General features: G+C 46.2%; 1 protein-coding gene across 1 annotated transcript; it reads left to right on the plus strand.

The window, feature by feature from the left end:
* Positions 1–4425: 4425 nt before the first annotated feature.
* Positions 4426–11578, plus strand: MKRN2OS (MKRN2 opposite strand; the record flags this gene model as incomplete). Its single annotated transcript, XM_080913820.1, has 4 exons — positions 4426–4643; positions 8121–8170; positions 9439–9601; positions 11356–11578. The coding sequence occupies 4 exons, from the start codon at positions 4426–4428 to the stop codon at positions 11576–11578; spliced, it is 654 nt and encodes a 217-aa protein (XP_080769946.1).

Here is an 11578-nt window from a genome sequence, read left to right on the forward strand (position 1 = left end):
CACCAAAGTAACTAGGAGTGTGGTTGGGAAGAAAAAGGAGAGATTCAGTGAGAGGGCATGGGTGAGAGGAAGATTGGGAAAAATATGGAGAGAGAGAGAGAGAGAGAGAGAGAGAGAGAGAGAGAGAGAGAGAGAGAGAGAGAGAGAGAGATCTTAAAGGAGTAAATGAGTAAAATCTTTTTCATAGGGTTAGGGTATAGCTCATTTGGTAATGAAAGACCCCAGAATTGGGGAAGCCCCTCACTCTAGTACCGGGAGAACGAGAACCCAAGAACTCACAGAGATCCAATCTTGCTGCAATCAGGCAAGAGGTTTATTGGGGGAGGGGAGAAGGCCAGAGCTCTGGGGTCAACACATATCTCACACAGGAGATAGAGGAGTAGACCCTGAACTCAATTAGGGGGACATATTTATAGGGAAAATTACATAAGCAGTTAGCAACAGGCACATAACAATTTCATTGGTTCATTCAAATTGGCACTCTCTGTCTGCTTTTAGATATGATTCAACTCCAGACCACTCTGTTTTGGGGCACACTGACCTTCATACTAGTTTTTCTCAGGACTGCAGAGTCAGACTTTATCAAGACCAGGTGGTCTGCGGTTTTTGTTCTCAGCCTCGAGACATACTTGTTCTCAAGGCAAGGTTAGTGGGGGCTAACTTGAAACTTTAACTCTTTCAGTAACTTGCTTTCCTTCCATGTACAGTCCCAGGTAAAATACCAGCATTACAGAAACGAGCTTGGTGGTTGTCTTAGTTATTTTTCTATTGATGTGATAAAAACCATGTATGATTATAAGTCACTTGGGAAGGAAAGGCGTTATTTTAGCTTTCGTTTCCATGCAACAGTTCATCACTGAGGGAAGTCAGGCCAGGAACTCAAGGTAGGAACATAGAGGCAAGAAATGAAGTGAACCAGCTTGTGAACCAGCTTGCTCTCCATGGCTTGCCCAGCCTGCTTCTTCATAGCACTCAGGACCACTAGCCCAGAGGTAGCTCCGCCCATAGTGAGCTGGATCCTGCCATAACAATTACCAATCAAGAAAATGCACTACAGGCTTGTCCACCGGCCAGTCTGCTGGAGTCACTTTCTCAATTAAGGTTCCCTCTTCCCTAATAACTCTGGCTTGTGTCAAGTTGACACAAAAAGAAGGCAGTATAGTAGTACACACATGTAATCTCTACATTCTAGGGCTGGAGGCAGAGTTTAAGTGCATTCTGGGCTAACCTGGGTTATTTGAGACCTTGTCCAAAAATAAAAATAAAAATAAAGTTGGGGCTGGGTAGGATTAAAGAGAAGACTAGTTGGTTTAAGAGGCCAATCTGGTCTCCAGAGCTCTAGGACAGACAGTGACACACATAGAAAACCTGTCTTTAAAAACCAGAGGTGGGGATGAGAGGGGCTTACTATTCTTTCAAGAGGACCAAGTTTCAACTTCCAGCCCCCACAGCAGGCAACTCAGAACAATCTGTAACTCTAGGGGAGTCAATGACCTCTGACCTCTTCAGGGACCTGCAGAAGAGTGCTGTACAGAAACTCATGTAGGCACACATACAAATACACAAAGTAATCATTTAAAAACATTGGTATGGGGGTTTGCAGAGGGGAAACATTTGAAATGTAAATAAATAAAATAACCAATGAAAATTAAAATAAAAGAATGGGTGCATTAAATAAAGTTTATTAAGACACATTACTCCAGTCCACTTTTTATCGGGTCAATATTTTTCTCTTTTTCTGGTTTGGTGCTAAGGATGTACAAGGGCCTCAGACAACACGAGGGCCCTACCACTGAAATACTGTCCCCTGCACTGGCCTAAAAGTAATAAAATTTGTGCATTCTTATGTTCCTGAAAAAATGAGAATAGAGAATGTCATCTGCAAGCTCAAGAGCCTCTCTGTCTGTGGGAAAACACAAAACTAAATATGGGTAATTGTCTAGACAGTTCTGTAACCTGAGTCCAAATGAGCTCTTCAGTGTAGGAGGGAGAATGGCTCAGCCCACACCCACCTCCTTCCACCACAGAAGCAAGCTATGCCAACCTCATCCAGCCCAGTGGAGTCTGACAAGTGTCAGAGAAGTCATGTGACCTCTGCACCTGCTGTGAGTGGCCTTCACCTGGCTGACAGCATCCAAAGACATTTGGTCCTGTCCTGTGTAAACTCTATACCTTCCCATAGCATCTGACACAGAGACTCCAGCCCCTGCCAGAAAAGCAGCTGCCCTGAAGATGGGGATGAGGAGAAACCACGTCACTACACAATGGAGGAGAAAAGGCTACAAGGAATCTGGAGATGAAGTAGGAATAAAACAAAACAAAATAAAACAAAACGGAAAGCAACAACCCAAAATTGGGCCTCCCAGAGAAAGCGGAAAAGAGCAGAGGCAAGAAGACTTAGGGGAATTTGCCTAGGGAGGTGTCACAGAGACTCTTCAGATGTTCTGTAAGGGTGTTAAGTTTCAAAGCTGAGGGGACAGGGCTTCTCACAGTGGTCTCAAGTTGCAACAGAAGACTTCATCCTGCCTAACTCCTTTACAGACAGCCCTGCCTTCCTCAGCTGTGTCTCCAGCCCTCTCCTAAGGCCAAGTGAGAGCGAGCGGTCAGGGAGACCTGCCCTGCCAAAGATAGTAAGACACTGGTCATTTGTAGCTAACACATCTAACACAGTTTAATGAGAACACAGCACTCTGTTCGGCCTTGGTACACAACCAGGAACACAACTGCTAGTGTCCAGTCCCAACAACGATGGCTAACTCCAAACTAAGCTCCCTTCTTTCCCCTGCTCCTGTTAGCCATGGACGCCCCTCTCTGCTTTCCTACAGCATCCTTCCTCGGTCTTACAGCTCTGCCTGCCACAGGAATGTCCCGGCAATTCTAAATGCTAAGGGAAGAAAAGAAAAACAAGAACAAAACCCCCTTGAACTATTTCATGTACTTGAGACTGACGAGAGCAAGCAGTCGCTTCTCAACCTATCCTTTTACAGAGGCCTAAGACCATGCATGTATCTGCATATCAGACATTTACATTAGGTTCATAACAGCAGCAAAATTACAGTTATGAAGTAGCAATGAAATGCTTTTATGCTTGGGGGTCACCACAACATGAGGAGCTGTATTAAAGGGTTGCCGCATTAGGAAGGGTGAGAAGCTCTGGTCTAGAGCCTTGAGGCTGCCTGGTGCTGCTGGACTCGAAGAACCTCCTTCCTATGCAGTGGACTTTTGATTTATTTGTTCCTATCCAATGTACACTGGTCTGGCTTTTGTTTTTAGTTACAGTGTAAGATGGAGATGTCTGGAGGGAAATGTACCTTTAGGGAAACGTTTACGTTTATTTATCTGAGGAAAAATAAGAGGAAGGAAGGCAGTGTGGGAAATAAATGATTCAAAAGACTCATGAATGAAAGCAAAGCAGTTTTTAAAAACATTCTGCAGACTGGATACCAGCCTACAGAAAAGGCAAAAACAGCCTCCTGCTGATTTGACACAAGATAGTGGGTTTTTTTCTCTCTTTCTTTTGTTGTTATTGTTTGTTGTTTGAGACAGGGTTTCTCTGTGTAGCCCTGGCTGTCCTGGAACTAGCTCTGTAGACCAGAGCAGGCCTTGAACTCACTGAGATCTCTGTCTCCTGTGTGTGAGGATTAAAATCCACAAGACAGTGTTTTGTAAAGTCTCTAAAGCTGGAGAGATGGCTCAGCAGTTAGGACTGCTCTTCCAGAGGTTCTGAGTTCAATTCCCAGCAACCACATGGTGGCCCTCTTCTGCTGTGTCTGAAGACAGCTACAGTGTACTTATATACATAAAATATGAGTACATTTAAAATTCCTCAGAAATTCCTGCCCCCTTTTCCAAAATGTTGGGACTTGCCTCTTCTCCAAATTTCCCATCCGAATGGCTCAGGACACAAAGCCCTATCTAATGACTAATTAGAGGCTTGAGACTGTCCCCTTCATGATGGAGGACAGAGTCATGCAGCAGGCTGCCTGTAACTTTCCAACTTTCAGAGTTCTGTGACCCAGCACCCACCGCCAGCTAGGGGAGAGAGGGGCCAATCCCCTCTGATAAATTCTGAGCCCACCCCAGACTGAAGACAGAACACAAAAATGTATGTGTTCCAGCAGGCAGACAGGCAGAACAAATCACTGTGAGCATCACAAGGAAAGGCTGAAGGAATGAGTAGGGGCTGGCTGTCACCAGATACCAATGTGCAGCATCTACAAAAAACCTTGGTAAGCCAGGGAAAATAAAAACTAGCTCTTTAAGAGTCTAGCAGGTGCAGCCTGGTTACTGGTTAACCTACTGAGCTCCCATCCTTGCTGATGTCACTGTAGATCAGGTTACTCAGGCAGTGTGAGCTAGCCAGCTGTATAATGAGGAAAAGGAAGTCTCCAGAAACCTGTTCTGGTGGCCCAGCATTCAAACAGTATGCACTTCGCAGGAGCCAGGAAGCCTCTAATTAAATTCAGGCACTGCGAGAGGTCCATCTACACTTTCAGTGTACCCCAATGCTGCCCTCTTTGCCAGGGGGACGTGGGCTCCACCAGGATAGAGGACGCGCCTATCAGCATCTCAGACCCATTCTCCAATGGTCATCAAGAGAAATGCTCCTTCCTCCTCAAACCCACGAGAGGGACGTTCCTTAGGTACAGTGGCTTGAGTCATGATAAGCTGTGCATGCATTTCTGCTGTCTGTCAGTCATCAAGCCTTCTCTGAAGGATGTGTGCTGTGCTGTGCTGTGCTGTGCATGTGGGGTTGCTTTGGGTAGACTGTTGTCCTTCAGTCTTCATTTGCAGGCCTGTTTGTCCATTAGAGAGGGTGGTGTGGGGCCGGGTATGTGGCTTGCCTGCCTAGGGTAAGGCCCTGGGTTTTGTGCACACATTTGTATAGTATGTGAAAGGCTGTGTGTTGTATGAAGACACCTGCTCGAGTGATTTTAGGAGGAAAGGATGTGCTGTGTGGCTCACTGGGAATAGCCAGGCAGTGAATGTTATTCGCATGATATGCAAGCGATGGTTCATAGCTTATGTGACGAGCAGGTACAATGTGCAGAGCAAAGTACAATCCGAAAGAGGTGGTTCTTGATGGAGGTGATTTAAATTAGCAAGGAAGTCTAAGGGTCCCTCCTCCTTTTCTTCATTTCCTGTTCCTTACACAGTGTTAGAGGTGGAACTCAACGTCACATACAGGCTGCGTGCTGGACACACGTTCAGAGCTCAGCTGCACTCCTAAGCCCTTTTCTTATCCCTTGAAACAGGCTTTTGCTGTGTAACATGTGATCCTCCTGCCTCAGCCTCTTGAGTGCTAAGATCACAGACATAAGCCAACACACAAGTTTCTCCTAGTCATAAATCATGCAAGTTAATAAAATTTCAATAAAAAGTCATATTTGTTCCCTGAAAATGCGAAGTTAATTTTATGTTAACTGGGAAAACTCAACAAGAAGAGCCTAGTGTTAGGGCTGGAGGGAGAGCTCAGCTATTAAGAGCAGCAGGTGCTCTTCCAGAGGACCCAGGTTAAGTTTTCAGAACTACATGGTCTCATGACCATCTGTAACTCCAGTTCTAGGGAAGCCAACTCTCTCCTCTGGCCTCTGTGGGTAGTGCGCATGCACACAGACACATGGACACACAGACACACACACACACACTGCAAAACACCTGTACTTACAAATTTTAAAAACGTACAATATTAAGAATGAGGAAAATTTACATATTTATGAGTTATTAATTTTAGACTCATACAATTATCTTTCAATAAAACATATATTTGATGTTACTCTAATATTCACCTTTTCTGGAGCTGCTCCTTCCTTTGAGTAGATCCAAATCCTCATCTTTCATTCTCTCTCTTTTGTTTAAAAGCCCACCCTTTTGTCAACTTTTTGTTGTTGTTCACTTAGCCCAGGCTGTCCTTGAACTTGCTCTGTGCCCAGGCTGGCCTTGAATTCCTCATCCTCCCAGAATTTGTTTCCTCAGCTTGCTAATGACAGGATCCTCTTGAAATTGTCCTCGGGAAAGATTATGCCATCAGTGATGGAGTTGCTTCCTGATAAAGGGGAAGGCTGGCCCTCCACTCTTTCCCTTCCCTTGTAATGCGCATCTATGTATTCTCTGGAAAATGCTAATTCTGATGGGCATGGTCCTTAGTGCTTAGGCAGAAGGAGCTAAGAGGTGTGGGGCAGGTTGTATGCAGTGGTGGCTGCAGAAATCAAGGCAGTCCTAGTCCATGGGACTCCAAACAATTCCTTCCCTTTCATCCACATATTCAAGACTGTCTTGAGTTCCACAGAACTGTGACAAAGGTGAATGATCAGTGACCCAGGGGCTCCCCGGGCTCTGCTTGAATGAGGTTGGGTTGATCAACGTTGCTGCTTATGACTGCAGGGTGCAGACCTCACAGAGGATCCTGGTCAGTCCAGAACTGCAGAGGAGGCCTGTCCATGATCTGTGTGAAGGGGAGGTCAGGCTTGTTTTAACACTTTATACTTCCCCCACACTCACACGGTTGATTAAGATTTGCTGAACTTCAATCTCCGGTATCACGAACTAAAGAGAACACAGACTTGCCAAACTAAAACTGAAATGATCCTTCCAGAAGCAAGCCATAAAGGGCAGAGCCTTATGTCTTCCTGTGTCACACAGCCTGACTCAACAGGCCCAGAGTCAACACCCAACAAACTGTCAAATGACTGAAATTTTATTAGGGATGGTGGTCTGGCTAAGATGGGGCTAGGGAATGAGAAATGAGGCGCACCCAGAGAGGGGTAGAACCAGTCCTCTGCACAGACCCGTTCTCAGGGCCACTCTTGCTCATTCACGTATAGCCTCCGAACTCATGGGGTCTTCATAAGCTCAAAACAATCCCTGGGGTTGACTGAAAAGGACCAATAGTCATCCGTGTCATTGGCCATGATAAAGCTGAGGTCTCTTGCTTTATTGAAGAATCAGTTACCCAGCTGAGAGCTGACCCCAGGACTGTGCCCTCCTAGGAATGACCGGCTGAGCAAGGTGTGCAAATTGTATCAAAGCATGTTATATACATGTCAGAAAGTGTCATAATGAAGCCTATTATTTTGTTAATGTCCAAAAAATTTGATGTTGGCTTATAAGTTCAAGGTCAGCTTGGGCTACATGGTGAGCCTTTTTTTGTTTTTTTTTTTTTTTAAAGAATTTATTTATTTTACTTATATGAGTACACTGTAGCTGTCTTCAGACACACAAGAAGAGTAATGATGCAGACCCAATTACAGATGGTTGTGAGCCACCATGTGGTTGCTGGGAACTGAACTCAGGACCTATGGAAGAGCAGTCAGTGCTCTTAACTCCTGAACCATCTCTTCAACCTCTGAACCTTTGTTTTAAACAAAACCAAACATAAAAGAATATTTTTAAGGGTGTGTGTGGGATAGAAAGCATGTGCTAAGCATGTATAAGACCCTGGGTTTGATTCTAGAACTAACCAATCCAAACCAGAAAAACCTCAAGCCAAAAGAGCAACAGTAAGAAACAGTAACCAGGGAGGGCCGTGGCCACAGGTTATACTGAGCTGTGGTTAAGAAGGCTGAGAACCAAGCAGGGTGGCGATGGCCCATGCCTTTATCCTGGCACTTGGGAGGCAGAGGCAGGAGGCTTCCTATGTTCAAGGCCAACCTAGTCTACAGAGTGAGTTCGTGGAGAGCCAAGGCCTCACATTGAAACCCCATATCAAAACAAAACAAACACCCCCCCCCCAACAAGACAAAAGAAGAAAAAAGAAGGCTGGGGACCTCCAGGATCTTCACCCATATTAGCTGGTGGTATAAGGAATGGACTTCCAGAGGGCATAGAAAGCTCTTCCACCATACAGCTGTGGGGGGTGGGAGCTCTGCCTGTGCTGTACCCTTTAGCCAGCTTACAGCTGATGGCAAGGTCTAGCACAGGCTACAGGGGAAGCAATGCCCTCCTCTTTTAAACACCCATGCTTCATGAAGTGCTTGCTGGTGGGCAAGATGGCACACTTGAAGTTGCAGTTGTCTTGGGGTCTGAGGCAGGAAGATCCTGAGTTCCAGGATAGCCTGGGCTATGCGGTTAGGCTTCTTATCAAAATAACGCCCAGTGCAGATGATGTTTCTCTGTTTCAGGGAGTACGATGGGAAGTCTGATCTGCACGTTGGAATCACTAACACACGTGGTGAGCATTTCCTACATTTCCCCAGTGTAAGCAAACCCCACATACCATCAAGGGGAGAGGCGGGTGTCCAGCCAGGATGAGGTAGGTCACGGTAACAGCATACCTATTCTGCCTTCCCTGCTTCTCCTACTGCAACCCAAAGCAAGTCATGTGTCTTGGCAAGTTAGTACTACTTAGTCTACGTGTTTAGAAGACTAAAATACTTTAGTAGTGCTGGGTGGAACCTAGGCAGGGCCTCCTGCAGACCGGCACTGAGCCACACTCCTAACCCCTGGAACTGCCTTAATGATTTTTCAGAGTCTTACAAACCTGCACATGTCTGTGTTGGATTTTAAGAGAAAGAAACAGATGGTCAGAGTTTGAGTCGACCAAGTTCTCAGTTTTTGGGTTTAAATCAGAATGTGGACTCTCACACCCAACCCACTACACAGCGTCTGCTCACCACACCGGGTCCCCGCACCCAAGGTTGAGGGACAAAACCAGATGTGCTGAGGTCTGTGGTCTTGTGCTTTAGAAAGGTGGACTGGAGGTGGCTGTGTCAGAGCCCTTGCCTAGCCTGAGCCTGACCTCAGTCCTAGCTCAAGCCCAGAAGAGCAGGAGACTATCCACTGTGTTCTGTTGGCAGGATTTAGTTTAGAAGCCAAGGCTACTCCTGGGGCAAGTGGGTGGCAGTACATTTTCCCAGCATGCATGAGGCTCTGGGCTTGACTGCCGCCACCACCACCACCACCATCACAACAACAACAAAACCCTTCTAAATTTTACTAGATCCATGATTCTTAATCTGGGGTCAAGCCTTTGGGCTCTGAGGGACCTGTTCAGCCTAGCGTCCTGTTGGAAGGCTGGAGCAGCAGGAGTGTGAGACTGATGCTCACACCTCTAAGAAGCAAAGGTGGGACAGGAAAGCAGGCTCCAAACCTCAAGGTCTGTCCCAAGAGATCCATTTTCTCCAGCCAGGTCCTACCTATCCACAAAGTTGGGGGTTGCATATCAGATATGTTACATATATGGTATTTACATTATGATTCATAGCAGTAGCAAAATGACAGCTCTGAAGTAGCAATGGAGTAATTTAATAGTTGGGGGTCACCACAACATGAGGAACTGTATTAAAGGGGGGCAGCATTAGGAAGGTTGAGAACCACTCCGCTAGATGGCAGCCTCTCTAACAGTAGCAGACAAGGGTGACCCAGATTTACAGGATTTATGGCTACTGTCATTTTCTGAGCACCTTTCATAGATTGGCTGACTCTGATTTGGGTTTTCAGGGGTCGTATATAATTACAGTGCCCATGGCACACGGCGAGACGAGGCAGGCTGGGAGTGTTGTCTCAGTGTTCCGCTAGTACAGCCTGGCATGTTTGGACTGCTGGACCAGTGGGACAAGTACTTGGAAGACTTCTCCGCTTCTCCAGCCTGGCTACCTCACAGGTAGGTGTCTAGAAAGACCGAAAGCCACCTCCACCCATCTATCACACACCCTCCTGTTTCCATGGTCACTGCTGTTTCAAGTACAGTCCATGCTTAGACTGTCAATCTGTGAGAACAGCTAATGTGGTTATTAGAAAATGTCCCTCACAGATTCATTTGTTTGGATATTTGGTTGTCTAGATGCTGATGCTATTTTGGGAGGAAGATTGGGAGCAGGTGGGGCTGGGCTGGAGAAAGCCGGTCTCTTGGCACAGACCTTGGGGTTTGGAGCCTGCCTTCCTTCCTGTCCCACCTGTGCCCTTTGCTCCTTGGAGGTGTGAGCATCAGCCTCACACACCTGCTGCCCCAGCCTTTCGGCAGGACACTAGGCTGGTCAGGTCCCTCGGAGCCCAGATAAAGCCCTCCTCCTGGAAGCTGCTGCTTGTCAGTTATTTAGCCACACTGATCAGGAGTTGTGCCATGGAAGTTTTCCTGGGGGTGGGGAGGAGAGACAGCAAACACTGCCAGATGGAGTGATGACTCCTGTTGCTCTCTCAGGCACAGCGAGACGCTGTGACTTTGTGCTTTGCTTGGCTAATTATTTTTTTACTTTATTTATTTTAAATGTGTCTGAGTGTTTTGCCTGAGTGTATGTGCCTAAAGAGGTCAGATGAGGGTGTTGGATTCCGTGGAACTGGAGTTACAGATAGTTGTAAACCGCTGTGTGGGTCCTAGGAACTGAACTTAGGTCCTTTGGAAGGTCAGACAGGGTTCTTAAATGCTCAGCCATCTCTGCAGACACTGTTCTCTTTTTCCTCCAAGACAAGGTCTCACTGTGTAGCCCAGGCTCCCGACTCAACCTCCAGAGTGCCAGGATTAAAGGAATCTGTCACTATGCCCAGTTATGAGATTTTTAAATATACACAGAAAAATACATATTATATTTCATAGCTTTATATTTATTTTTTGGGACAAGACTTACTACACGACCTTGGCTGTCTTAGAACTTACTATGTAGACCAGGCTAGCCTTCAACAAAGAAAGATCTGCCTGCCTCTGCCTCCCAAGTGCTAGGATCAAAGGTGTGCACCACCATTACCCGGCATAATTTTATTTCTTGACACAGGTTCTCACTGTGAAGAACAGTCTCACCTTGAACTCTTAGAGATCAACCTGTCTCAGCCTCTGGAGTGCTGGCCTTAAAGTCTGGATCACTGTGTGTGGCATTTAAAAAATATTGTTAACAGTGCAAAAATATTTAAATTCCACTTTTTTGTTTATTTTAGTGATCTGAGATTAATTTCTCATGTTTTCCCCATTTTCACTATTTTTTTTCTGGAGACAGGGTCTCACTATGTAGCCTTTGTTGGTCTTGAACTATAGAGATCTGTCTACCTCTGCCTCCTTGGTTCTGGGATTAAAGCTATGGGCTCCATGCCTGGTCTCTATTGAAAAGAAACTTTAAAAAATTACATTGTATTTGTTTATTTTGTTTGCCTCTATGTGTATGTGTGTGTGCATGTGTGTGCACCATAGCACAGGTGTGGAGGTCAGAGAACAACTCGATAGAGTTGGTTCTTTCCTTCTACCGTGTGAATCCCAGAGACTGTCTGCATTGGTGGTAGTTGGCTGCCTTTACCACTGATCTGCTTTTAATGTTAGCCAGCATGGTGGCCTCAGATGTCCTGCCACTGCTGACGTGGGAGGACTATTTGAGGTCAGGAGTTCAAGGTCATGGGTGTCTTACCTCACCGAATCTCACGTGTTTCTTCAAGGTATGAAGAAAACCACCACAACTGCTCGAGCTTTGCCCTCGCCTTCATCAACTGCATCCTTGCTATGGAAGGCAAAGAACAGCTGGAGAAGAGTGTGTTCACAGAAAAGTACGTGATCCCCAGGACGCGTCTGGCCTCCAAGTACATCACACTCTACAGGGCCATCCAGGAGAGGGGCTTCCACGTGACTGACCATCCCGACCCAGTGACAAGCCCCTCTTGA

The sequence above is a fragment of the Micromys minutus genome (assembly GCF_963924665.1).
Source record: "Micromys minutus genome assembly, chromosome: 3".
Lineage (NCBI taxonomy): Eukaryota > Metazoa > Chordata > Mammalia > Rodentia > Muridae > Micromys > Micromys minutus.